The sequence below is a fragment of the Dendrobium catenatum genome, unplaced genomic scaffold (assembly GCF_001605985.2).
Source record: "Dendrobium catenatum unplaced genomic scaffold, ASM160598v2 fragScaff_scaffold_1510, whole genome shotgun sequence".
In the NCBI taxonomy this organism is placed as follows: domain Eukaryota; kingdom Viridiplantae; phylum Streptophyta; class Magnoliopsida; order Asparagales; family Orchidaceae; genus Dendrobium; species Dendrobium catenatum.
The window spans coordinates 63,337-87,855 of record NW_021319972.1 but is presented as its reverse complement, the minus strand read 5'-3'; the positions used below and the strand labels follow the sequence as shown (position 1 = coordinate 87,855).

The window sequence follows — 24,519 nt, the reverse complement described above, 5'->3', positions numbered from 1 at the left end:
AATAAAATTTAAATTCAATTTTATATTAATAATTTTAAATCATTAAACTAAAAAAAAAAACATCCACTCAAACCACAATATCTAAAATTGCAAAATCCACCCAGCAAATCAAGTTCTCCCTTAATAACTTTTTAGCAAGACATCAGCTCATAATGAGCTACTTCTCCACTAGAAATTAATGAGCTTGGCACAACTAAAGTTTAACTTCTTAAGCTCAAACCAAAACAGCCAAAGTTCTCATGAAACCAGCAACCATCCAAAGGACAAAAAGAAGAGGGGAAAGATGAAAAGACAAGATAATGAAGAGAAGTAGAGGGGGAAGATGAAAAGACACAATACAAGAAAAACTTAACTTATGTTGACCCCCCCCTTTGCATACATCATCTAGGCTTTCATTAGATACTTTCACATAAAGTATTGAAGGATTTGTGTTCTGTGCAGTTATCATTTAGGCTTCGTTTGGATTAATTATTCTATGCGGATATAGAACGATGTTCGTAGACCAACCAGAATGTGCCATGTCACCCCGGTACTGTGGCTCGATACCGCTTATGTGGCGCATTCTGATTAATCTCCGGGCAGCATTCTGCGTCTAGTCTCCGCACAGAATAATTTCTCCTTCGTTTGTGGCGACTTTATTGCTGCTTCTTAAAACTGTTTTAAGAAGCAGTAAGAAAGTTGTCCCAAACGAGGTCTTACTATCTCAAAATTTGGCTTTTATGTCATCCCGGACAAGATTATGGTTGGGGTTTGGGTCAGATTAAGTGATTGGAAAAAAGATTTGGTAGATGTGGGTCATATCAGTTCGGTTCAGATCAACTTGAAAATAATGACTTCATTATTTGATTTTACTTTTCATGAAAAACTAATTAAATTGTAATTTTTTAAAATTATTATATCCAAATCAAAAACTTTGGTTAATTTCAGGCTAAGTTAGCACTAACTCATCTCGTCGTGCAGAGTTAAGTTAAGATTTTTTACTATGATTCTATTATTAGCACTTGAAACTTCAAATCCAACTCCTTAGCTCCTTTTTAAGTAGATGAAGAAAATTTTAAACTATGTTTATTAAGGTTTTATTTATGACTGTTTTCTAATATTTTTGTGTAAAAATTTTTATGCTAAAAAATTGTTTTAGAAAATAATAAAAAATCTATCTCCAATGAAGCTTGACACAAGAATCACAATTGGTCATAACACAAGATATAAAAATCATCAATTTAAGTGATTTACAAATACAAAAAATAATTTTTTTGGTATTTCAAATTACTAAACTTTATTTTTTTTTAAGATTCAAATCAAATACTTAAAAAGTTGGATACATAGAAAAGGAATACAAAACAAATTCACCAAGTCATCAAGTGATCAAAATTATGATAATGAGCAAATCAAACAAATAATAATAAAAATAAAATAAAATTTAAATCCATTTTTATATTAAAAAATTTTAATCATTACAGTAAACAAAAACATTCACTCAAAGAACAATATCTAAAAATATATCTTTTGAATAAACATACACAAAATATAATTAATTTTAGTTGTATTTATCACCGTTGCGATCTTCAGTAAGACCTATTCTATGAATTCATATGGCAATACTTTAAGACGTCAAGTTAAAGTTTCGTTTGAGACAACTTTTTTTACTGCTTTCTAAATTAACTTTTTAAAAAGCTGTTTTAGAAAGCTGCTTTGGAAAGCTGGCACCAATGGAGTGTTCATGTCTTCTACACTAGAGACCTCATTGTACAACTGACCAATCCTCTAAATTTGATTTATTTTATTTTTTTTCTTCTGATTTTGGCTATTAATGCAGATCCCATTGAAGGGTGGATGTGGCCTTGATCTGTTTGACCTGATAGAAGTTATTGATATTAGCCAGAAGACTCAGAATCACGACAGCAACTATTCACTGAAATTAGCCAAATGGCAAGAAAGATTCACATGTGACATTCTTCAAGAAATATAAAAGAATTTTTAATCATTATGGATAAGGCCATGGCATTGTGCTTAGGTGGATATATTTGTGCTTATCCATATTTGCTTCAGGTTTTCAGCTGGTTGGAATTTCTTCAGCGGCCCATACATCCCTTTGTGCTTATCTACAGCTTTCCAGATGACAAATTCTGTAAAGGAAATCGTCAGTTTTTCTTTTTTTTTGAGAAAAAAAGGATTGTCTGTAAGACTTTTTATGTATAATATTTATCTCTTTGTGTGTCATTTAAAGCTTTCGAGTGTCATATGGTCGTTAATGCAATTGTTCTCAACCAGCTGGAAGTAGTTGTTAGATATGAAGGTTTCGTTTGGAATAGCTTTCTAGCAGCTTTTTAGCTATCAAAGATTTATGCTTTTTCACATTATTACTATGAAGCTCCATTCTCCAAATGAAATAAAGACCTATCCTAATTAACCCAAGCAATATGCCATGGTACTAACCTCTCATATGGAGGATGAGCCATCAAAATATAGCTTCCAATATGGAACTGTGGATGGAATATTTTAGATGGCTTACTCTTCTTTCTTCTGTTTTTATTTTGCTAAGGGATGAAATAGATAGGAAGTTCAAGAAAATCATCATTGATTGGAAAATTAGTAGGGATCATGTGTAATAAATTAGATCAATAAATTTTTTTCATGAGTAATTATAAGTTAAATTTAAAAACCTTCATCGCCATAAGATAGATATTATTGTGTTTTAATTACAAGATTTTTTTCATAATTTTAGGCACTGCTAAAAAAAAGAAATTGACATTTTGTCGGTACAAGTGGGATTTTTGGGTGCCTATTTTGCAAATCGATTTCACTAATATTTTCTAAATAAAATGATTTAGTTCATGAATATTTTTCTATATTTTTAAAGCTCCAAAAGAATTTATATGAATTTTATATTAAAAATTTGAATAAATGAAATAGCTATATTAATATTTTATAATAAAAATATTAAACCACTAACTTAAATTAATAAATCCATTTCACATTTTCTTCATTTCCGCTAAAGAGAGAGTAACTTAAGGAAAATGAGAAATAAAAAATAGAGGAGAAAAAAGTTTAATATTTGGAAGTTGCGAAGTGATTTTTGACGGTCACACCTATTGGGAAATTTGCTCATCTCACTATGAGGAATCTATAACTTTTTTTTTTCAATAATTTGGTGTTTTTTATATTCTTCTGTTCACAGAGGGAGGACAAGTAAAGATTAGTTATTTATTGATGTTGGTTGGAGACTGATTAATCACATATGATGGTGGGAAAATGGGCTTTTTTTTAAAAAATATTACGGTTGAGTGTTATCATCTACTAATTCACATGATACTGATTGAGAGTTACTGTGTCGCCGAGCAAAAGGTGATGACTCTATTTATTGAACCAACAGTTTATTGATAATGACACTGATACTTAAAAAACACCACTTTGGTCAGGACTTACTTGTTTAATATGACTATAAAAAAACATGCTACTAAATCACTGCCACTATACAACTTTACTATTAGTTCCACCCATGATGCTGATGTTACTATTGTTCTACTGTTATTAATATATATGTTGATCACATGATATATATTGAGTATGTGCACCGATCACTACCACTGAGTTGTCACTTATATGATATTTCTTAACATGCGATACACTAATATACTTATTTTTAAATAATTTTACTATATTGACATGATTTTGATAGTATTTATTGATGTTTTCATTTAATATTTTATATGATTTATCTATTAATTGTAGTATTTATACAATGATTTCTTTAGTAATTTGACACCTGTACAGATTTACTGATTTATTTATTATATTGTCCTATGATCATGTGAATGCTACTATTATGATTTGACTGCTAACATGCATATTGCTCCTTTGCCTTATGTTTTGTTTTGTTATAGGATTTAGTTGCTTGTTGGGCTTGTGAGCTCATCATTATATGTGATTAAATATTTTTAAGTTAGTGAAAAGAATTAGAAGTGTGAGATTGACTTGGATTTCTCAGGTTCTATTTCTTTTTTTGTTTTAACTATTCTTTTGTACTTATGATATAATAGTTATAATACGATTGTATAGATTTTGAGTTGTGTATATAATTTTTGGGAAAAGAATGTATGTATATATATATATATATATTATTGATAGTTTTATTGCTGCTGCTATTTAGATTGATAAAAGAAATTAGATGACTCTGATTGTATAAATTAAAAGATTTTTTTTTTTTCAAATTAGATAATGAGTCATCATAATATGTGCTACCAATAAGTCAGCAAAAGTATCCTTTGATGACATACTAAGAGATGATGGTGATGTCGATTGAAGGTGTATCATAGACCAACATATTAGACAGTTGAACAACATTAGGCCTATCACTAAATATTACTATAGATTTACTCGAGAGATTAGAATGATCTTATATGACAAGATTTAATGGCAAAGTTTCTTCATCAATAAGATCAATGCAAGATGGAGGTTTTTCTATAATGGGATACTTAAACTTTGCATGGATAATGTGTTAGCTAAGATAGTACAAAGTATTCTTTATATTCTATTCAATTTTTGAGCTAAAAGTGCACTAAAAGGCTCTTTGAGGGCTGTGGTATAATGAACAAGTGATTGAAATTAGGGAAGCCAAAACAAGTGGGTTCATCAAGTTGCTCTTGATGCTATCAAAATCTCCTTACACCATTGATCCCAGAAAAAACAAATGTCCTTCAAGATTGCCACGAAATGCTTTCACTTGTATGCAAGGTTCGAGATGAACCGATACATGAAGGTGATTTTGCCTTAATGATCAAAATTAGGTCAAAATCTTGGGAGAAGCCATGTATATAATTACTTTGATCTTTGAAGGATCAATTTCTATGCTATGATGTAGGACAATAAAATTCAGAAATTGTTTTGCCAACATGTCAAAAGCATACTTCAGAAAATTATACTAAAGGTCAAATTGGCATAGACACTGCGAGACAATACACATATCGACATGCTAGTGGAAAAGTCATGAAAGATGTATGTCATAAGGTGCTAATAAGTGATTTTAACTTTCTTGAGATTAAAAACATCACTTTACAACCATAGACAATGACCATAGAACAAAATGTAATAAATTGCTCCTCCTCAAGGGTCATCTTGATCAATGTATATCTAGAAAAGCTATCCATGAAGGAAAATAAGTTATGGGAACCATAACCATAAGGATGGGTAAAAGGAAATCTTTCCTAGGAGCATGCCTTCTTGCAATCATAGAAGTCAATGCATATATGGATTTTTATATTATTCTTCTTGAATGGAACAACATTTGCTAACCAAGGAAGATGAGTCCCTTCCCTCATGAAACTGTCTTTATTGAGTATCTTCATCTTGGTGATTACCTAGTTTTTAATCTCCAATTATAAAGGGGTTGCTTGACAATGACTATTTCAAGCTTGATAGATAGTCAGCTCATAAATTGCTACCTCTATAACAAGATTAAGCTTCTCATTCTACTTTCAGGCAAAGTAATCATGGTACTTGGATAAATGGACAACTTGGTATCTAACTCAAAAAGTAATGAATTGATGAAAGCAAGTTGGTGATCTAAATCTAAACCTTGATTGATTTCATGAAGCTTGACAATGCATGGTAGACGAGATGCCATCTTCAAGATCATGCGAGGCTTCTCTTGCCTTATTATTTTCCTCGTTTGAATTCTCACATGCATCAGAGATAGCAATTTGGTAAGAGGAACTCATAATGACCTAGTGAGTATCGCTAAAAACTCTTAAACATGGCATCGATGATCACAAAAACTCATTCACATCAGGAGTAATGGAATGAGAAGGATTGAAGATGGCGTAAAGAGTCATATCTTGGTCATAAATTCTTTCAACATGTCATACACCATAGCCATACTGTGGATAATTAAGAATCCACAAAATTTTGCACATTAGGGCTAACATGGATGGCCAAGTGAGTGGTAACACACCACATCTCAAATAAAATGCGACAAGGGGTGAGGTATAGCTAGGTCTAAGAATGTTTTCCTTAGATTCAACATTTAAACTCATAGGAATCGCATAAATTGAACCTTGTCTGACACCTACACTACAGAACAAAGTAGCACACTCATCATGCTGCTCGTGAGGCACAAAAAATACATTTAACTCTATAATATACATCATTGACATAGGGGCCTACTATGTACACCATCTATCAATATATGATGGGGAAACAAACCACCAAACTATAACACGCATAACTGAGCAATGAATACTCATATGGGTGTGGCTAAATTCGCACAATGTTTGATGATACTATGATCATATGAACCATCATTGATGCATATATGCTAGTATGGCATAAGATCATAATGGATAAATTTATTTATCATGTCATGCTAGTGTTGTTGAGATCTGTGTCATATATGCTTGTCCTTGAATCAATGTCAACATATGTCTCCATCAATCATTGGTAAGTGACTCGGGGGAAGCTCTACACCATGACTCTTCTTCTCTCATGCTAATAAGGTCTCACACATCTTCCTCTTTTCCCATAGTTGGTTAAAACAATAATTAAAGTTGAAAGTAAGTTAAAACAAATTCATATCAAAAGCAATAACACAACTGCTATAAACCTAATAAATAATGAAATTCAACATTCATAAACAAAACATATTAGTAGCAGATAAATTTTTTTTTCATATTACGATTTCATTTGGGATATAATCTTTACTATTTTAAAGCAGATTTCTAAGTAAAAAATCTATAGCAAAAAAAAATTTTGTAGAAAAAAACTGTTTTAAAAACAGCAAGAAAATTATCCCAAACAAAACCTATATTTCAGCATATGATTTTGATATGAATTTTGTGCATAGATTTGAAATTGGCTAATAATTTTACAAAATCATAACTCAAAAGAAAAAAAAAAATAAAAGCTTTGATACAACTAGACACATTAGACTCTAATGAGTAATGACTAAAAAATTTTATCACGTGAATGTTTGATTGTTTATATAATTAAAATTGATATACTTGCTTCCTCTCTTCATTTCAAGCAATTACTCTTGATGTTGCCAAAGAAGAGATGCATATTGATTCTTTGATAAACCAAACGCGTTCATTAAAGGGATGGCTTAGCTACATTAATTCAGGAAGAATAAAGAGATTAATTGTATCAATCATTTATTAAGTTTCCATTGATAGATTTTCTTGTTAGAACTATTTTAGAATGATCAGACATTTTACTTATTCATCTTTGTCATTAATTAACAATAATTTATCATCATATAAAGAAGAGAAATTACAAATTTTGATGCAAACAAAATTATTAGAGATTAAAGAAATAAAGAAGAAATTTATGCCAACTCATGAGCTTGTTCAAGATTGGCTCGATAAATGACTTGTAAGCAAACTCGAAGAACTAACGAGCCAAATTTGAGCCAACTCTGACTCAACTCGTTAGCTTATAAGCCCTCTTCTAAATAAATTTAAAATTAAATATACTTAAAATGTATTGAGATTCAATACTCTTAAGTATAAAATTGTTTAAAATATTTAAAAATTATATATTTTATTAGATGATTCTTTGTTAATTTTATTATAATTTCTAATTCTTTTTTTTATGATTTTATTATAATTGTTATTTAGATCATAATCAATTTCCCTCTTTCATAATAAATAAGTCAGCTTGTAAATCAACTCAAACTCCTACAATTTTAAGAGAATAATCCTTTTTATATGAAGTATGATTGGTGATTTGATCGCATCTACTAACAAATGATGACATTCTGTTTAATCTTAACGATAAGATCATAGAAACCTACACCAAGCTAACAAATTGTATAAAGAACAAGCTTATAATAAACCGAAAGGCATGCAATTACCTGAACCTGAACCCGGCCGGTCAGAACAGCAAATTAGTCATTTATATTCAGCCAATTGAACTCCATTCGGATATAATTCAAATTTTCTATAGAGCAAAAGTTAGTAAATTGGATTCTTGGTTTAGGTCAAACCAAATTAAATTAAACAATTTACACCATTAACAACTACTAAATTAAAGGAACACTATGCTTCATTTCATACAACTTTCTTTTAAAATAATTTTCATGCACAAAAATTTTTAATTCAAGAATTTTTTGTACAGAAAGTTATTTTAAAAAACAGTAAAAAAAACTATCTCAAACAAAACTTAAGACTTCGTTCTGGAACGACTTTTTTATTGCTTCTTGAAACAACTTTTCAGAACCAAAATTTTAATGTATATACTAAAAAAATGCTTTAAGCAATAAAAAAACAGTTACAAACAAGAAAAATTATTCTGTATAGACGCCGAACGCAGTTTACCATCTGGAGGCCAACTAGAATGCGCTAAGTTAGCAGTACCTAGCAGAATATCGAGCGATACCGAGCCACGGTACCGAGCAAGGGCGACGTGACGCATTTTGATTGATCTCTAGATGGCGTTCAACGTCCACAGAATAATTCCGCCTCAAACAAAGCCTAAGAAGGAAAGAAAATGTAATAAATACATTACCATATGATCATATGCCATAGATCATAGAGTAAATATTGCAAGCTTTCTACAGGATAACATTAGCCTTGACAAAACAACTTGGACTTAGATATCTGTTGTCCAGATAGTCTTAAACAGAAAAAGGAAAAAAAAAAAACTGAAATAACAAAACTTACAATAAGTATTTTCTTGGTGAAAGCCATGCAATTTAAACATTTATTTCGAACATACATTTGGCAGTAATGATATTTTGGCACCTGCAGGTCATCGTCAACGCCATACATTATGATGTCACTTTCAGTATTCCAGAGAGAGAAGCCTCGTTTCTGCTTGCTTGGGAACTTTACTTACTATTCATTTGGGACGTTTTCTTGCTGCTTCTTAAAACAGTTTTTTAATATAAAAATTTTAACTTCTATACTAAAAGATCCTTTTGAGAAGCAATAAGAAAACCGTCCCAAACGAGGACTTAAACAAACGAACCATTGGAATCACTTGAATGCAAGAAATAGAAAGGAGTGATCGCCAGAGAACTGTACAACAAGAACTTATGTATCCATGTGATTAGAAGAAGAAGAGAATGGAGGATGGAGACACACACATACCATAGAAAGAGGCAAACCTGCAGAAAAAAGTAACCATTGCCACCAATACCGAAAGTGATGGGATGCCAAAGAAATTAAGGGAAAGATAAAGAAAGGAAACATCGGATATATTACCAAATGCAAAGATTTATTATAAGCCATTTTTAAAACCAACTGGTTTCTCTCCATTCATTAGGAATTGCTTGTCTAGCAACTAAAATTTAAACAAGAATCCGAACCTTCATACCCACAAGCCCTTATCCAAATCAAGGAAAAAGCTATCAGCTTTTTTTACTTCTTAGTTTTCTATCTCCAACCAACTGATGGTGGTGGGGGGCCTGGGGGCAGAGGTGGGCCTCCAAGACTCGCCCCATCATAAGAACCAGCAAAAACAACACTAGAAGGATTTGCTCCTTCTCCAGCTTGCACTCCACCGGCTACCGGCACTGGAGGCATCAGGGAACCATTAGGGTAGACAGCACCGGCGACGGTACCGTAGCCATTACCGCCCTGAACTGCAACCCCACCAGTCATTTGCGTTGATACTATTCCATACCCCTGGACATACCCAGGAAGACCACCATGGCTATTATAGCCAGAATTTGGATAGCCACCAGCTACAACATTGGCATTTTCCGCATAGCCAACACTTTGAGAATAAGCCTGATCTGGGTGTTGAACAAAGACTTGACTTGCAGAAGGGTAGACAGGAGCTGCAGTCCCATATGTGCTTCCGTGTTGATGTGGTACTAGATAATAAAGAATTGCAAAATCAGAGAGGGAAATTGTTGGCTTAGTATGGTGACAAGATTGAGACAATCATTACCCTGTGCAGTGTTCTCTATTTTAAGTATATCGGCTCTTAGCTTTTCAACTTCTTTTGCCATTGTTATAAGGTTCTTCTCCATTCCACACATCTGCTCCACTTGCTCTTTATTTAAATTCTTTTCATACTCAAAGGCCGAACTTTTTTACACCAAAAGAAGCACATCTTTCAATTCATGAACTCAACAGTAGCAAAGGAAAACAGTTTAAGGCAAAATGAAGCAGGGCATGAAGGGTAGAGAGAGAGAGAGAGAGAAACAAAAACAACAACAACAACAGAGAATTTGGTTACCGTAATTTTTTATGCTCCTGTCTCAATCCCTCAAGCTCAACATGTAGTTCAGGGAGATTTTTAATGTCAGCTTTGGCTTTTTGAAGACCTTCCTTCATGTGCTGGATTTCACTTGCAAGCTCCTGCCTTTCAGAAAGAAGGCTTTGTCTCTCCAAATGTACCTTTTGTAGATCCTTCCTCACTTCCTCAGAAGCATGGATATCAATCTCAGCTTTTGAAATCTTCTCCAACAAGCCCCTGATCTGAATCTCACTTTCATTATGGATGCTACCAACATGAGCTTGGATTCGCTGTAGCTCATGCTGAGAGGCAACAAGCTCCTGCCTCAGTGCCACATGAGTTGCTGCAAACCTTCGATTTTCCATAGTAAGTCTATCCATCTCAGCCTCCTGAACCACAATTTTTTTTTCTAGAACTTCAGCAGGGTTTACAGGCTCCAAAGGGTGATGTCCAGAAGACGGATGAACTGGAAAGGGGCCATGGCGCATCATCCCTGGTGCCTGCACAGGTTTCCCCAGTAATGATGATGGAACATATCCTCGAAAAGCCATAGATGTTCTGTTTAAGTTGAAAGAAAGTAGACCTGCACATGTCCAAGAGAAACTTGTAAAGGGTCATGGATGGTCCATAATTCCATTCCATATTTACAGCCCAGTGGGCTTGAACAAGAGCAAGCTTTTTCATAAATAGTTTAATAAGAAAGCTTATGATAAACTCAGTAATAGAACACTGTCATTAATTTCAGGACTTAAAAGGACAATCATATTTCACAAAAACTGAAGCGAATAAATTTAGGCTTCATTTGGGAGTGTCTTTTTACTGCTTTTAAAACAACTTTTTAGCAAAAAAAAATCTTGAAAGAAGCAAAAACAGTTGTCAAAACTGTTCCAAAAGAAGCCTTATTCAGCTCATCAACCTTCACATTATTGAAATAGGAGCATATCAAATGGCTTGAAGAAAACCGAAGTTATGATGTCATACTATTACAGAAGGCCGTATTATCATAATAACCATTCTCATGGTTAGCTGATAGGTTCATACAGTATAGATCAAGGCTTCAGAATTTAATCAAGAGTGATGTTCAATACATTATGTGAAACTTATACGTTTTTCACCAACTCAGTAATAGAATTTCCTCTTCAACAAAATTGCCATATTAGAATCGAGGGAGTAAGAGTCATAAAAATTTTAGTTGAGTAATTGAAAGAAAAAGTGCATGAAACAACCCTCTAAACAATGAGTCAAATCAGTAGCATAATTTTCCAGAGATTATAGCTAATCCTAAGCTTCAGGGAGCATCACTAGATGCACAGGATTTGCCACATAAGATAGCGGATAATCACTCCTCCATCCCAAAAGCTTAACCGTGGGGTGGTCTACCCCATGTCAAGAGGTACTTGAAATGATTTTTTCACAACCGACTACAATAGCACATGGTTTGAGGTGGAACACCAGTAGCACAAGTTCAGACTCAATAAACTAAGAAAAGTTCACCATCCAAACAAAATGAAAAAGCCAATGCGTATGGAACACAAGTATAAATGAAACATTATTGTTCAAAGCCATGACAACATCACATCCGAGAAATTCTTATTATTGGACTTAACAAAATATCCATAAATATGAAAAGTATGGTTATGATATCCAACTAACTGAAAATGCGTTTTATCAACTTCAACAAATAAGGCTAAGGTGAACAACATTTAGATGATATCATATTTGATAGAAATAATGGGTGGAACTTCCACAAAGTTTGCAAAATAAATTCATATAGATAGAGATAAGAGGGGCATTTCTATTAAAAAAATTACTTAGATTATCATTCTTTTTTATTTCCTTATTAAGAGTAGTTAGTGATTAGGTGACTAAGAGTTGTTAAGTATTTTTTTATAAATATCCTCTTGTTATGTTAGGAAGGGGAGTTTTTAGAGATTGAATTTCAGATTTTTCATTGCTCGAAAGTTTTTCCCTATTAATGGGGTTGATGTCCTCCTACTTTGGGCATTTAGATCCATTTGTATAGACTTATTATCTTTCTATGGTATTTAAATAATACTAGCCATAATTCTTGTTTCAGTTCTCTACCGTCCCATGTTCTGTAATGGTGTCAAATTTTGGTATCAAAACCTTAGGGATAGCATGCCACCTAGGAGAAAATAACCCTCCAAAACCAAAAAGATAGCTATGAAAGAATTATGTTGTTAAATTCAACAATTAAGAAATAGATTAGCATTGTATGAAAGGCAAGAAGGAGAATCCCATTCGTTTTGTTCAGATGACAACCGTTTAGAACATGACTACATGAGATGGAAAAACCTTTTCCATCAAGTGCTTCAAGAATCAACCAAAGAGGATGAGCCTTACCATGGAAGGGAATAAAAAAGAGATTATCACAATTTTAGGGTTAACATGGCGACTTCATTTATTTGCTTCATTTGATGGAATGCAGGCTTGAATAGAAAGATAATCCCATTAATAGAAGTGCAAAACTAGTAGCCATCAAATTAAAGAAAATGTATCAATTTGGAGGAAAGAATCATAAACAAACAGGGTTATAGAGGGCAGAAATAAAAGTCATGTGGCAAAAAAATGAAAATAAAAAAATAACATAAAAGAAAATTGTGTTATTTTTTTCTATGACAATTTTAGGAACATGGTTTTTTTTAACGTTTGGAAATATCAACGATCTCAGTCTACCTATGTTGACTAACCATAGACGCAACATCTAGGAAATCTAATTAGCAAGCCGCTAGTTTCCTCTTCTCAGGGATTCCAAGTAAAACAAAGTGATTGTATATAGATTTTAGTTTGGATTTTGATGTTTAATGGATTTTGTGGGTTTGTTAGCATAGAAGTTGACCCAAATATGATTTGAGTTGAGGCTTACAGCCATTATAAAGCCAAATTTTAGTTGGGTTGAAGCTTACATTCATTATAAGACCCAAAAGATTTAATATTGTTTCAATGGGCTTAATAACTTTTACACCGGTCCGATTGAATGTGATTAAAGTGAGGATTACATCCAGTAGAATGCTTGAAAGTTTTATTTTGTTTCAATGGGCTTGATGGTTTTTCATGCCAGCCCAATGAAATTGGGAGAAATTGAGCTTAGATCCAATGGAATGATAAAATTTAATTAATTTGGGGTTTATTGCTCTATTTGCGAGTTGCTCAAATGGTGGATCTTACAAACTAGCTCTATGGGTGAGTGTACTCAATAGATTTGGTAGAAGTGGAGCTTACATCTATTGGAATGCCTATAATTAATTAGGTTAGGGGTTACTGCTCTATTTAGTAATTGTCAAATATTATTTGATGCAAGTCTTGCATCCATTGGAATGCCCAAATTTAATAAGGTTTAGAGCTTACATTCATTGGAAAGCCCATAGGTTTAATTAGGCTAGATCTTACTTCTCTATTTATAAGTTGTCTTAATATTATTTTAAGATAGAACTTATATCCATTGGAATGAATTTAATTTGGTTTGGAGATTACATCCATTGGATTGAAGGTTTAATTAGGTTGGGGCTTACTTGTCTATTTATGAGTTGTCTAAATATTATTAAAGTTGACTTACAACCATTGGAATGCCCAAATTTAATGACTTTGCATAATCATTCATTTTCATTTTTTTAGATTATTTAGAGCTAATAGCATTTTGTTAGTTGGACATATCAAACAGCTTCGGATTTATTACCATAGGCTTGAAAATAATTTATGACAAGTATTATTACCTTGAATGTAGGGTATCGTTTAAATATAGAGCTTTGCATTGTGAGCAAGTCGGCCCAATGTTGATGCTGCACTAGGACTCTTGAATATGAGCTAACAAGCTTGAACTTGGGGCCTCAGTTGACCTGGTCGTGACCATATATATTTAATTTAGAGTCATTTAATTAATATGTATTATGAAATTTTTGTATCATACCAAAAGATGGACTTTAGGTGATGCTTCCGTGACTTTCTACTCTTCTTAAGCTTTATGATTGACTTCTAATTTTATCAGCACTCTTTGTTATTATTAGAAATCAAATAAAAAAATCTCTTGGCTCATTTTGATTCTAATTTCTTGAAGTGCCTGAGGCTATTTTGTGTAGCTCAAAATTTCTTGCACATATTTCGATACACATTCAAAAAATTTTGTCATAAATTTACGATTTTATCTAGTTATTTTTTTTTAAATAATTTGCAAGTTTTATGGCAAAATGCCAATAAGAAGCAAAAATTTGACGTCAAACTATTATATAATTTGAAAAAATGAACTGTATCTAACAAAATTCAATTTATTGGTATTTAGATAGCTTACATTAAAGGCACATCAACATGCATACATTAAATAATTGTTTTAGTTGGATCAAATTATTTTTCAGCTCAGCAAGACATTTTGCCTGCAAGGTGATTGAAATTTATGCAACCATTAGATAAAATTTAAATTTAAGCATATGTATCAACTTTAATTAATTTAAAATATTTTTTTGCGGCAACCATTCGTCTTTATGATTCAAGCATGCTTAAATCTATAAGTGTTTACCTGTAATTAATTTCACTTCTTGATAGTTTAATTTCAGTCATTACATTCTATAGAATTAAAACAAAACAAAAAACAAACACGCCAAAAAGATGCCACAAGCTAATATTCTCAATGATAATACATTTATAGTCATCTTATAACTAAATTAGAAATATTGAATAAATAATATTCTCAGCTGGGAATGGGGATAAGAGAAGAAATAATTGTAAGTTTTCTTTTTATTATTATTATGTTTATTATTTTTTAATAACAAGAGAGAACGTACATAACAAATGACATCAATTTATTATTGTTATATCTATTATTTGGTGAATGACTGTAAGCAATTCACTATTGTTATAACTATTTCCTTAATAACGGGAAAGGTAGTGGATAATAAGTAGGGGTGTCAATATTTGATACGACCCGAAAATTTCGGGTTAGGGTCAACCCGAACCCGAAACGGGTCGGGTTCAGGTTCAGCATTTTGGCCCGTTTCAAAAATCGGGTCAGGTTCGGGTTAACCCTTTGACCCGAAATTGACCCAAAAGTGACCAGATTTTGACCCGAAAACCCGATTTTGACCCGGCAACCCGAGATTGACCCGTTTTTGACCCGAAAAGAGGAGATTGACCCGTTTTTTACCCGAAAATTAGTCATTTTCTTGTTGGAAACGGGTCATTCAGGTCGTGTCGGGTTGACCCGGACCCGAAGCGAGTCAGGTTTGGGTCAGAAAAACTGACCCGTTTTTAAAAACAGATCGGGTTCGGGTTGACCCGAATAGTGCCGGGTCAATTTCGGGTTCGACTCGAACCCGACCCGTGACCCGAAATTGACACCCCTAATAATAAGCAATTTATTGAAAGATTTTAATAATAGTCTTGAGAAATAATAATAAATAAATAAAATTTTGATATAATTTTTTTAATAAAGAAATTAATAAATATGTTCTATGTTTTTCAATTTGTTTTCTATCATGAAATCCAATCTTTCTTGTAAACATTTAACTGTCATTTGCAATTTTGCGCATAATCCCAAGAGTTTCGGCATTATAACTAGTAAAACTCCTTCCATAAATGAAATTATACAAGGGTAAACATTGGAGTAGCTAGTTGCTGACTAAAGAGATACCAAAAATCTGCTTTCTAGAGTCTAGACTCAAGAAAACAACCCTAGTCTGTCTTCTAAAACTCTGGATTCTTGAATGGTTATCTACCCAATTGGGTTTGGAAAACTGCAGGAAGATTGGGAAAATTATAGCCGCATGTAAAATCTCAATTTGCATTTCCAGAATATGTGAGCTGCCTGGCCTCAAACTTGGACAACCACCTATAAGTTGAGAAATAGGCTAGAGGTGAAGAGTGAAGGCAAGAGTCAACCATAACTGCGATTTGTAAATAGAACTTGAAAATAAACATAATTTGAATTGTGTGTTGGTCTCTTGTAGCTGCTTTGAGCATTTGGATCCATTTGTATAGACTTCTTATCTTTCTCTAGAATAAAGTTCCAATAACAGTGCATATTTCAACTAAAACTAACAGGAAGATATTAAATATGTTCAATACTCACGCAAAGACATGTTAAACCTCAAGGTCAATTACTTATAATACTATTCAATACTCTATCATATATATGTTTAATAACTTCAACATAATTATTACAAAATCTTTCTCCTTGATGATCACCAAATCTGTTCATGATACTCCATATACCTTAAAATGATTCTTCAATATCAACATGATTTTTCTATGTTTATAATCCATTACCACATCCCACAACTGCAATGTATGTCTCATAAATTTGATTGCACTTTAATTTCCACAATCTTATACACATTTCTTATTAATACTAATACCAAAATACTCATCTTCAAATCATTGGCATCTTGTTAGTCTTAAAGGTTTCATTGGAAAAAAAAAATTTAACTAAACTATTCTAATATCTCTGATGACTCTCCCAATATCAAGATGAATTAAATTTGGACAAAGTTTTGCACCTTTATGCATATAAGTCAAAGACAAGTCCACTTCCTCTTTCTGGATCAATCCATAATATAGTTCACAATTCTATTCATTAAGGTTTTTATGCAAAGACTTCTTCCTAAATAATCTCTTTTAAAGCAGCATTTTCTTATTTCTTTGGCATCTTCATCTTTAACTAAAATCCCATTATGTAGCCTCTAATAAATCCTTCACAAATGATATTAGATCTGCTATGTCTTGTCTTTTATACACACAGACACATGTATGTATATGCATACATTGTATTGTTTGCCATTCTCCAGATCATTCAACTTATTTGTTTATTTCTTAAATTCAGCCTTTAAGGTGCCCGCCATATTGCAATGCCCAAATTCAAGAATGTGCTGCAATATCCAAACTGTCAACTGCAGAATATATTCATATAGGCTGAATTTGGATGCTAAGAATTTGATTAAAAGAAAATGAAAAACGAGCAGAAAAGCTTAAATCAACCCCTACAAATTCATAATCAAACAGTTAGGATTTCATTTCATTACTTTCAATCCAACAAAAATGATTGAAAAATATAGCTATGGTCTAACATATTCGACCAAGCTTTCTAATTTTCAAGTGTAAGGAATGGTATGGAATGCAAGATTAACACTACTAAAGTTGAAAAAAAACCTATAAAAACCATGCATATATAATATGCAATTAAGTCCTTGTATTGTATACTCGTGAATCAAAATATCGAAATTTCCAAAATTAATGGATAGGATATGCCTGAAAAGCACTTATAATTTCATGTTTAATACATTTGCAACTTATTAAGAAAATAGAGTAGGTATGATACAACCACTGCTGAGGAGAAGGCAACATCATCAGAGATAATAGCATTATAGCAGTGAGCCAAGCTGCAAGGGAAGCACAACAGCATGATAAGTGTGAGGCCACCAAGCTTGACTCAAGGACTACCATGAGTCAAATGGTTAGTGAGGGTGAAAATTTCTAGTTGGAAAAGTGTAAGGGTAGTTGACCACACCATGAGCCAATGTAAGTCTTAGTGATTGATGATAATAAATCTCTATGTAATGTCATCTAATGGTTTGCTGATAAAATAAATATTAGTTGAACCGTGGAGATTATCTATTCCACTACGCACTTGGAGCCTTTATAGCTTGATGATGAATAACAAATGGTTTATTAAGATAATTAAATAAAGCAAAATGAACAATCTAAGGAAATGCCTTAAGCGTGTGTAGATAATGCACTATATAAATGAGAGGTTTACATTAAAATATCTCAAGGATGGTGAGCACACAAAATAAAACATAACAAACTATTAATATATTTTAATTATGATGCTATACATTTTAAAACAATCCTAAAAATCTTCTGAAAGTATTATATAGATGTATTTTGCAAAATTTCTTGACAGAAACTCATTAAAATCAAAAAAATTAAATTTAACCTGGTTTATTGGCCTTCATTAAAGTTACCAAACTACTAGCATCGCTCTAAAAACTAGTCATGGCTGAGGCCCAGAATCATAATTATTAGGTCTCGGGAAAGTCCTTTATGAACCTCCACAAAGTTTTTTTAGTACATGTAAACCAATTTTATGGAAATTTTTAATTAAACCAAATCAGTCCATTTTAAGGGTACATTTTTTGTCATCAATGAAATAATTTGTCTAAGAGATTCTTGAGGTAATTTATAATAAATTTTGAATTGTTAACATCCTGAGATCAATATTAGAGTAAATTATGTATCTCAATCTTTAGTCTAATTGTATTGTATTTCATTATATCCTCTAAAGTCAATTTTATATCTAGATTGTTTAAGGCTTGTATTAGTTTGTGATAGTCTTAGTCACCATAAAAAATGTTGAGTCACTTTGGAGGAAGGAATTCCATAGAATGTTTGCTTGAGCTTAGAGGTTCCCTAACCCATAAATAAAGTGATGGCTCACCTCCCCTTTAAGGAAGAAAGTTCAAAGGTATGATTCCTCTTGAAGGAAGTGATTATAGAGTCTTGTCCAACCGCATGGAGCAAAAGAGAATTACAAAGACTGCAGAAATCCTAAGTGACTTATTACACCTAGGGGTGGATATATGCTTGTTAGGCCGAACAACGTAAATATCAATCATGTCCATCTTGCTAAGTTTTGATTTATATTCATTATATTCATTGGACATTAATTTTATCACTATTACGCTTACATGATTGTAAGTAGAAAAATTAATTATGCTCTTGGGTTAAGTAGCACCATTGTACTAAATAATTGTACACTTAAACTCCTGACATAGATTCACATATATCACATTAATCTATTTTGTTGTGCACATATGATTGGTGTTTAACAAGCCCCATAACATAAGCCTATGCAAGGTATCATTCTCTATATTTGTGCTTAGAGTTAATCACTCACATTAGCTTAATCATCAACTAAATGTCACTATTAGTTTTACTTATAAAATTACATAAAACTATTATGTATATTCTAATCATAGTGAGTGTGATTATATATATATATATATATATATCACCATTATAATTATATACCCCATATAACCATTATAATTATATACCCCATATAACATATCATTAACTCCTTTTACTGTGTATATTTATGTCGGATTGGAATTCAGAAGTTTCAATAGAATATTTTATTATGCAAGAAAAAAATATTCACGATGTCATGATGTGCCTTGACTCCACAATTGGAGTCAGAGCCTCTACTCTTTATTTAATCTGACATAATAGAGTTAAAATCTTAAATGCATATTATTTTTGCTTTGTTTAGTCCTATGAACAACATATCTCTCCTACTTTATAAAACAACTTTTGATATTTGGAAAAATCTCCTGCTAACATTTTTACAAAATATTGATTATAAGATCTGAAGTGTTGTGTTAGCTAGTCTATTTTTTTCATATACAATAACATCATCAAGCCTTTATCCCACTATGTAGGGTTGACTAAAATGAACTAAACTCTTTACCTATCAGTTATTTTCATCCTACTTCATTATCAAATGATTTTAACTAGTCGCACATTTAAATAGTAATAAATCTAATTTTAGATAATTACATCACTCTATTTAGTTTTGATTATAAGATAGATGAGAACACTAAATAAAAAGAAAAGAAAATCTAAGGAGGAATATCAATGTATTGCAAAAAGACTATTCACAATAACATCTTTCAACAAAGAAGCAAAACAAGAATAAGAAAAAGCTAAAGAAAAAAATAAAAGAAAGAAGAATTAAAAGCCCTTGTTCTAATAGCTCATGATGAAGAGGAGAAAGATAGTAAAAGAAAAGAACTCCCCACCGTCACGCAGATGCAGGGGCGCAGCCGGACGACGCGGCAGAACTAATGAGGAAGTAGGTCATGAGGACTAATGGAGGAGGATCTTACTGGGCTTCTCGATGTGAAAACAACAAAATATCTCTCAAAAACTGAAGGATTGCAAGTTTCAAATCAACCAAGTAGAAGCAGTCCCACAAAAACTGAAGGATTGTAAGTTTCAGATCAAGCAAGTAGAATCAGGATAACTATAAGAAAACCGACAGAAGGAAAGAAGTGCAATAGAAGAAACAGACGGAGAAGGAGGAGGGAGAATGTAAAGCTCACAGTTTTAGTGAAGGGAAGCCAGGCGGGTTCACACGCGAGCTTGCTCTCCGATCAACATCTTGAAAAGAGTGATGCCAACCCTGAGCAACTTCCGATCCGACGGTAGGAGAAGTAGGAGGAGGAGAATGCGAGGGTTTAGCGAAGAGGGCAGGCCGGGAAGCGGCGTGCCGTTCTGAGAGCGTGGAATGCGAAACAGATTAATAAAGCGAGGAATAAGAAGCGTTGCGCTGGGAATACGAAGGATGGGAAAATATACGGTTTGATTTAAGCCATATGCGCGGCTGGATTTGCTAAGGGAAAAATCGCAAGCCTCCTGTATATGTTATTATAGATATAAATAAAATGAGAAGCAATAAAAATATATAATGCAATAAAATTCATGGAGGTGTATATAATGAGTATTAATTTATATAATTATTATATATTTTTATAATTATTAATTATTTAAAATATAAGAAATGGACAATATAATTTAAAAAATAAAAATGAATAGCCAAGATTTGATGTGCATGAAAACTCAAGTCCATTTTATAACAGTAGTATATATATATATATATATATACTAGAGGATATATATATATATACTAGAGGATTCTTTCAAATTGGGTTAGGCCTCATGATTTTTTTTCCTTTTAGGAGTTTTCTTGTAAAAACTCTGGTATCTCTTATGAACGCTACTCTCTCTCTCTCTTATCTGCTTGTGTGTTGGATCTTTGTACAATGCTAAGACGTTAAACTATACATTTCTCTATCGCCGCGAATATTCGAGGACACAACAAGACTCATTCATGAAAGATGGATACAAAGTCCCACTCTATCAATCATAACTTATAAAAACCTCGGTTATAAGTGAAAATCATATACAAATTAACCTCGCAAAGTTTGTGTCTCATTACCTGTAGACTCATTCATAAAAGATAGATACAATATCCCACTCTGTCAGTTATAACCTATGAAAATGTAGTTGTAAGTGAAAGTAATATATAAATTAATATTGAAAATTTTAATTTGTATAAAATGTCACAAGAGTGTGAAACAATGCTTAATTTATTGAAAAAATTATGAGAGTTGAACCACGGGCAAGAGCAAGGTGAGGCCTGAAATTGAATCATAGCATGTTCGTCATCATATTGAGTATAAGAGAGAAAGATCATTACCTTCATTGCAAGCTCCCATTGTTACCTTTGTGGCAAGCTCCTGTAGTGACTTCCAATCTAACCGGAGAACGTCGTAGAAGAAGTCGAAGAAGTTTCTTTTCTTCTGATATTTGTATCACCCCTCCTCTTACTACTATTAATATAATTGTCTAAGATAAATATTGTACCATCAAAACTAAAACAAGAAATAAAGTTGCTAATATGGTAGTGGGCAAAATAGAAAACGGTACGATGTGTTGTTGGAGTGTAATATATAGTCATCACTACAAATTTTCTTAAAATTAGAAAATGCTGATGAACTTTATTCTTTATGTTGACCTAATATATAAGAGTTACCAAAATTTCATCACACACTTCATTGAAAATATAAAAATAATATTTCATAAAGTTGAATATAAATGTAAGAAATGAATATGGGAGAGGAAAAAGATGCTTGAATTTTGCCGATCAATCACGAATTCAATGTTTAGCTAACGATTTCACTCGACCAACCTGCACATAAAAGCTTTAATTAGATGTATTTATTTTTTAATACCTATGTGATATTTAAATGAAAGAGAAGTAGATGCAAAATGAGAAGCAAGAAATAATAATATTGAAATAAGGGTCCATATAGTCCTGACATTAATTTTTGAAACTTTTAGCCATATTTTTTAAATGCAGATTTGAGATTACATTTTTGTAAATATTTCATGATGTTTTTAAAATTGTAAGAAAATATTGTTTCAACTTAATATTTTATCTTCTTAACAATTATAAATAATTTATTTTAAAAAGCATATATCATGATTTTAAATAATTCTTAATTAAAAATATGAGAGGCTATCCACACAATTCTTGATCAGATCAGTGAGCATAACTGTGTATGAACTCAAATAAAATAACTTAAGGCTTCGAAGTCGCTAGAAACGATTCCAAAAATATATATATAAGTTGAGATTATTTTGACTCAGGATAATAAAAAGGTTAATAATTCAAAATATAATAAATTACCCTTGATTTTTTATTATTTTTCTATCATGGTATTTTACTAAATATATTTACATAGTACTTCATAATGAGATTTGGACCCATTTGAGATCTGATTGGACCGATTTTGGTGTCATTGGATTCATCTATTTGAAATGTTCATTTTGATTATAACTTTTGAAATTAAATTTGGAACCATCTTAACTACGATTTCAACAAACTTATAGTCACTTAAAGTCGAATCGAACGGTTCGACAAGATGAATCCAAATTTGGCACTTGGAAGTTCAAAGCATTAATTGAATGACAAAATGATATCCAAATATGACATGTTTAAAGTTGAATCAAGCGGCTCGATGAGATGAATCTAACAAGCCCAAGATCGTTGAATTTTGACATCCTTAAGGCACTTAAATACTTGAAAAATGCTCTATGATCAGGGAATCAATGCGGGTCGTACGATGGAGCACTCCGAACATGCCCCAAATCTTCTCCATATTTACGGGGGTGTGCCACTCATAAAAATCTATAAAATAGACCAACACTCTCTACATGAATAGGATCTTTTGGTTGTAGATTAGAGAGAGCTCTTAAATTTCAAGAGCTCCTATACCATCACTGACAAATCTCTGTTGACTATTTGTCGGACCACTGCTCGGCCATCGACTACCGCTGGACTTCCATCCGGCCACCGAACGCTTCCAGACTTCCACTCATATGTCGACAGCCGCTAGACTTCTGTGAGATCTCGTTCCCTTATTGTTCCTCTCTGAATTAGATTTTCCTCCCAGGATCGGCCGGGACGATATTGAGATCGTCCAGGCCGATCAGTGCATTGAAAACGGCTGATTTCTGGAGTGTTTTATGGAATGATTTCTGGACTGGATCGTCCAGGCCGATTTTGGATCGTCCTGGGACGATCAGTGCATGGCAAAATCCCGAGAGCAAGGGTTTTTGGCAAATTAATTATCGGCCTGAGGAATCGTCCGGGCCGATTGGATTTTGTTCTGATCGGCCAGAACGATGTGGCGATCGGCCGGGCCAATCAGGCTAATGATATAAGAAAATCAGCTCGTTTTGAGGAGAGAGAATATATTTTTATAAAAATCAAAATATCTGAGGAGAGAGAAAGAGAAAGGAAAAGAGAAGAAAGCTTGGTTTCAGAGGCCGCGGAGCGCTTTTCGTCCGACGCCGCTGTTGGGAAAAGTGTTTATCTCGCGGTAAGGACTCCGAATTCTATTTCTATTTTCGGAGATATTGAGTTTTGATTGTGTTGTGACCTGTTTTGTGTTTTTGTAGTCAAATTTCGGACCCGGTTTTGTATTGACACAACTTTCACCGCACAACTTTTAGAATGTTATAGATATGAATATTGTACACGATTTGAGTATTTTCTGCGAAGATTTTACCGGTCGGAATTGGTTCTACGCGATTTTAATTGAATAGAAAAATATCAGGATGTTATTTGATATGGATTCAGTAGAACAATAGTCTTATATTGTTGTCGTGAACATTCTATTGTAATTTGGTGAATTGTGATTTTGTAGGTTTTTTGTGTAAATTTGATAGACTGCCGTTACGCTGCCGAAATTTCGTACGATTTCCGATTTTTCTGAGATTGATAGATTGAATAGATATGAATGTGAATATTGATATGATTGCTTTAATATTGACTATTGAATTGATTATTGATTGATTATTGATACTGGAACACAAGTGGAACCTAGTTGAATATTGGTTGGAGATTGAATTGACCTGTACAGGATGGTGGGCCGACGGGCTTTCCTTTAAACATTGATTATGGATATATGGATGGGAGTCATAAAGAGTTCTTATAGATATGTCAACGGGCGGCCGACGAGCAATAGAGTGACGACTCTTTTTATTGAAACCAACGTATGGATATCTACAACAGCAATATGGATTCTACAACAGCAACATAGCCAGTTGATTGTACTTGTTCAGTATTATTGTATTGAATGCATGTTTACTGTATTGACATACGGATTTACTGCTTTATGGATTTACTGCTTTATTGATTTGATCGGATTTATGGATTTACTGTATCGTACGATTTCATCGATTTCATTGATTGATCGCTGAGCA

General features: G+C 32.7%; 1 protein-coding gene across 2 annotated transcripts; it reads right to left on the bottom strand.

The window, feature by feature from the left end:
* Nucleotides 1-9,169: 9,169 nt before the first annotated feature.
* LOC110115049 (protein FLX-like 4) lies at nt 9,170-20,531 on the bottom strand. Of its 2 annotated transcripts, XM_020848159.2 has the most exons (5): nt 20,289-20,531; nt 19,986-20,164; nt 10,180-10,762; nt 9,889-10,028; nt 9,170-9,811 (listed from the first exon to the last, which is right to left on the bottom strand). In XM_020848159.2, the coding sequence occupies exons 3-5, from the start codon at nt 10,728-10,730 to the stop codon at nt 9,369-9,371; spliced, it is 1,134 nt and encodes a 377-aa protein (XP_020703818.1). In that variant the 5' UTR covers nt 10,731-10,762; nt 19,986-20,164; nt 20,289-20,531; the 3' UTR covers nt 9,170-9,368. The 2 variants fall into 2 exon arrangements, with proteins under 2 accessions (XP_020703818.1, XP_020703817.1); XM_020848158.2 differs by lacking the exon at nt 19,986-20,164 and having other exon boundaries at nt 20,289-20,530.
* Between the last annotated feature and the right edge of the window lie 3,988 nt (nt 20,532-24,519).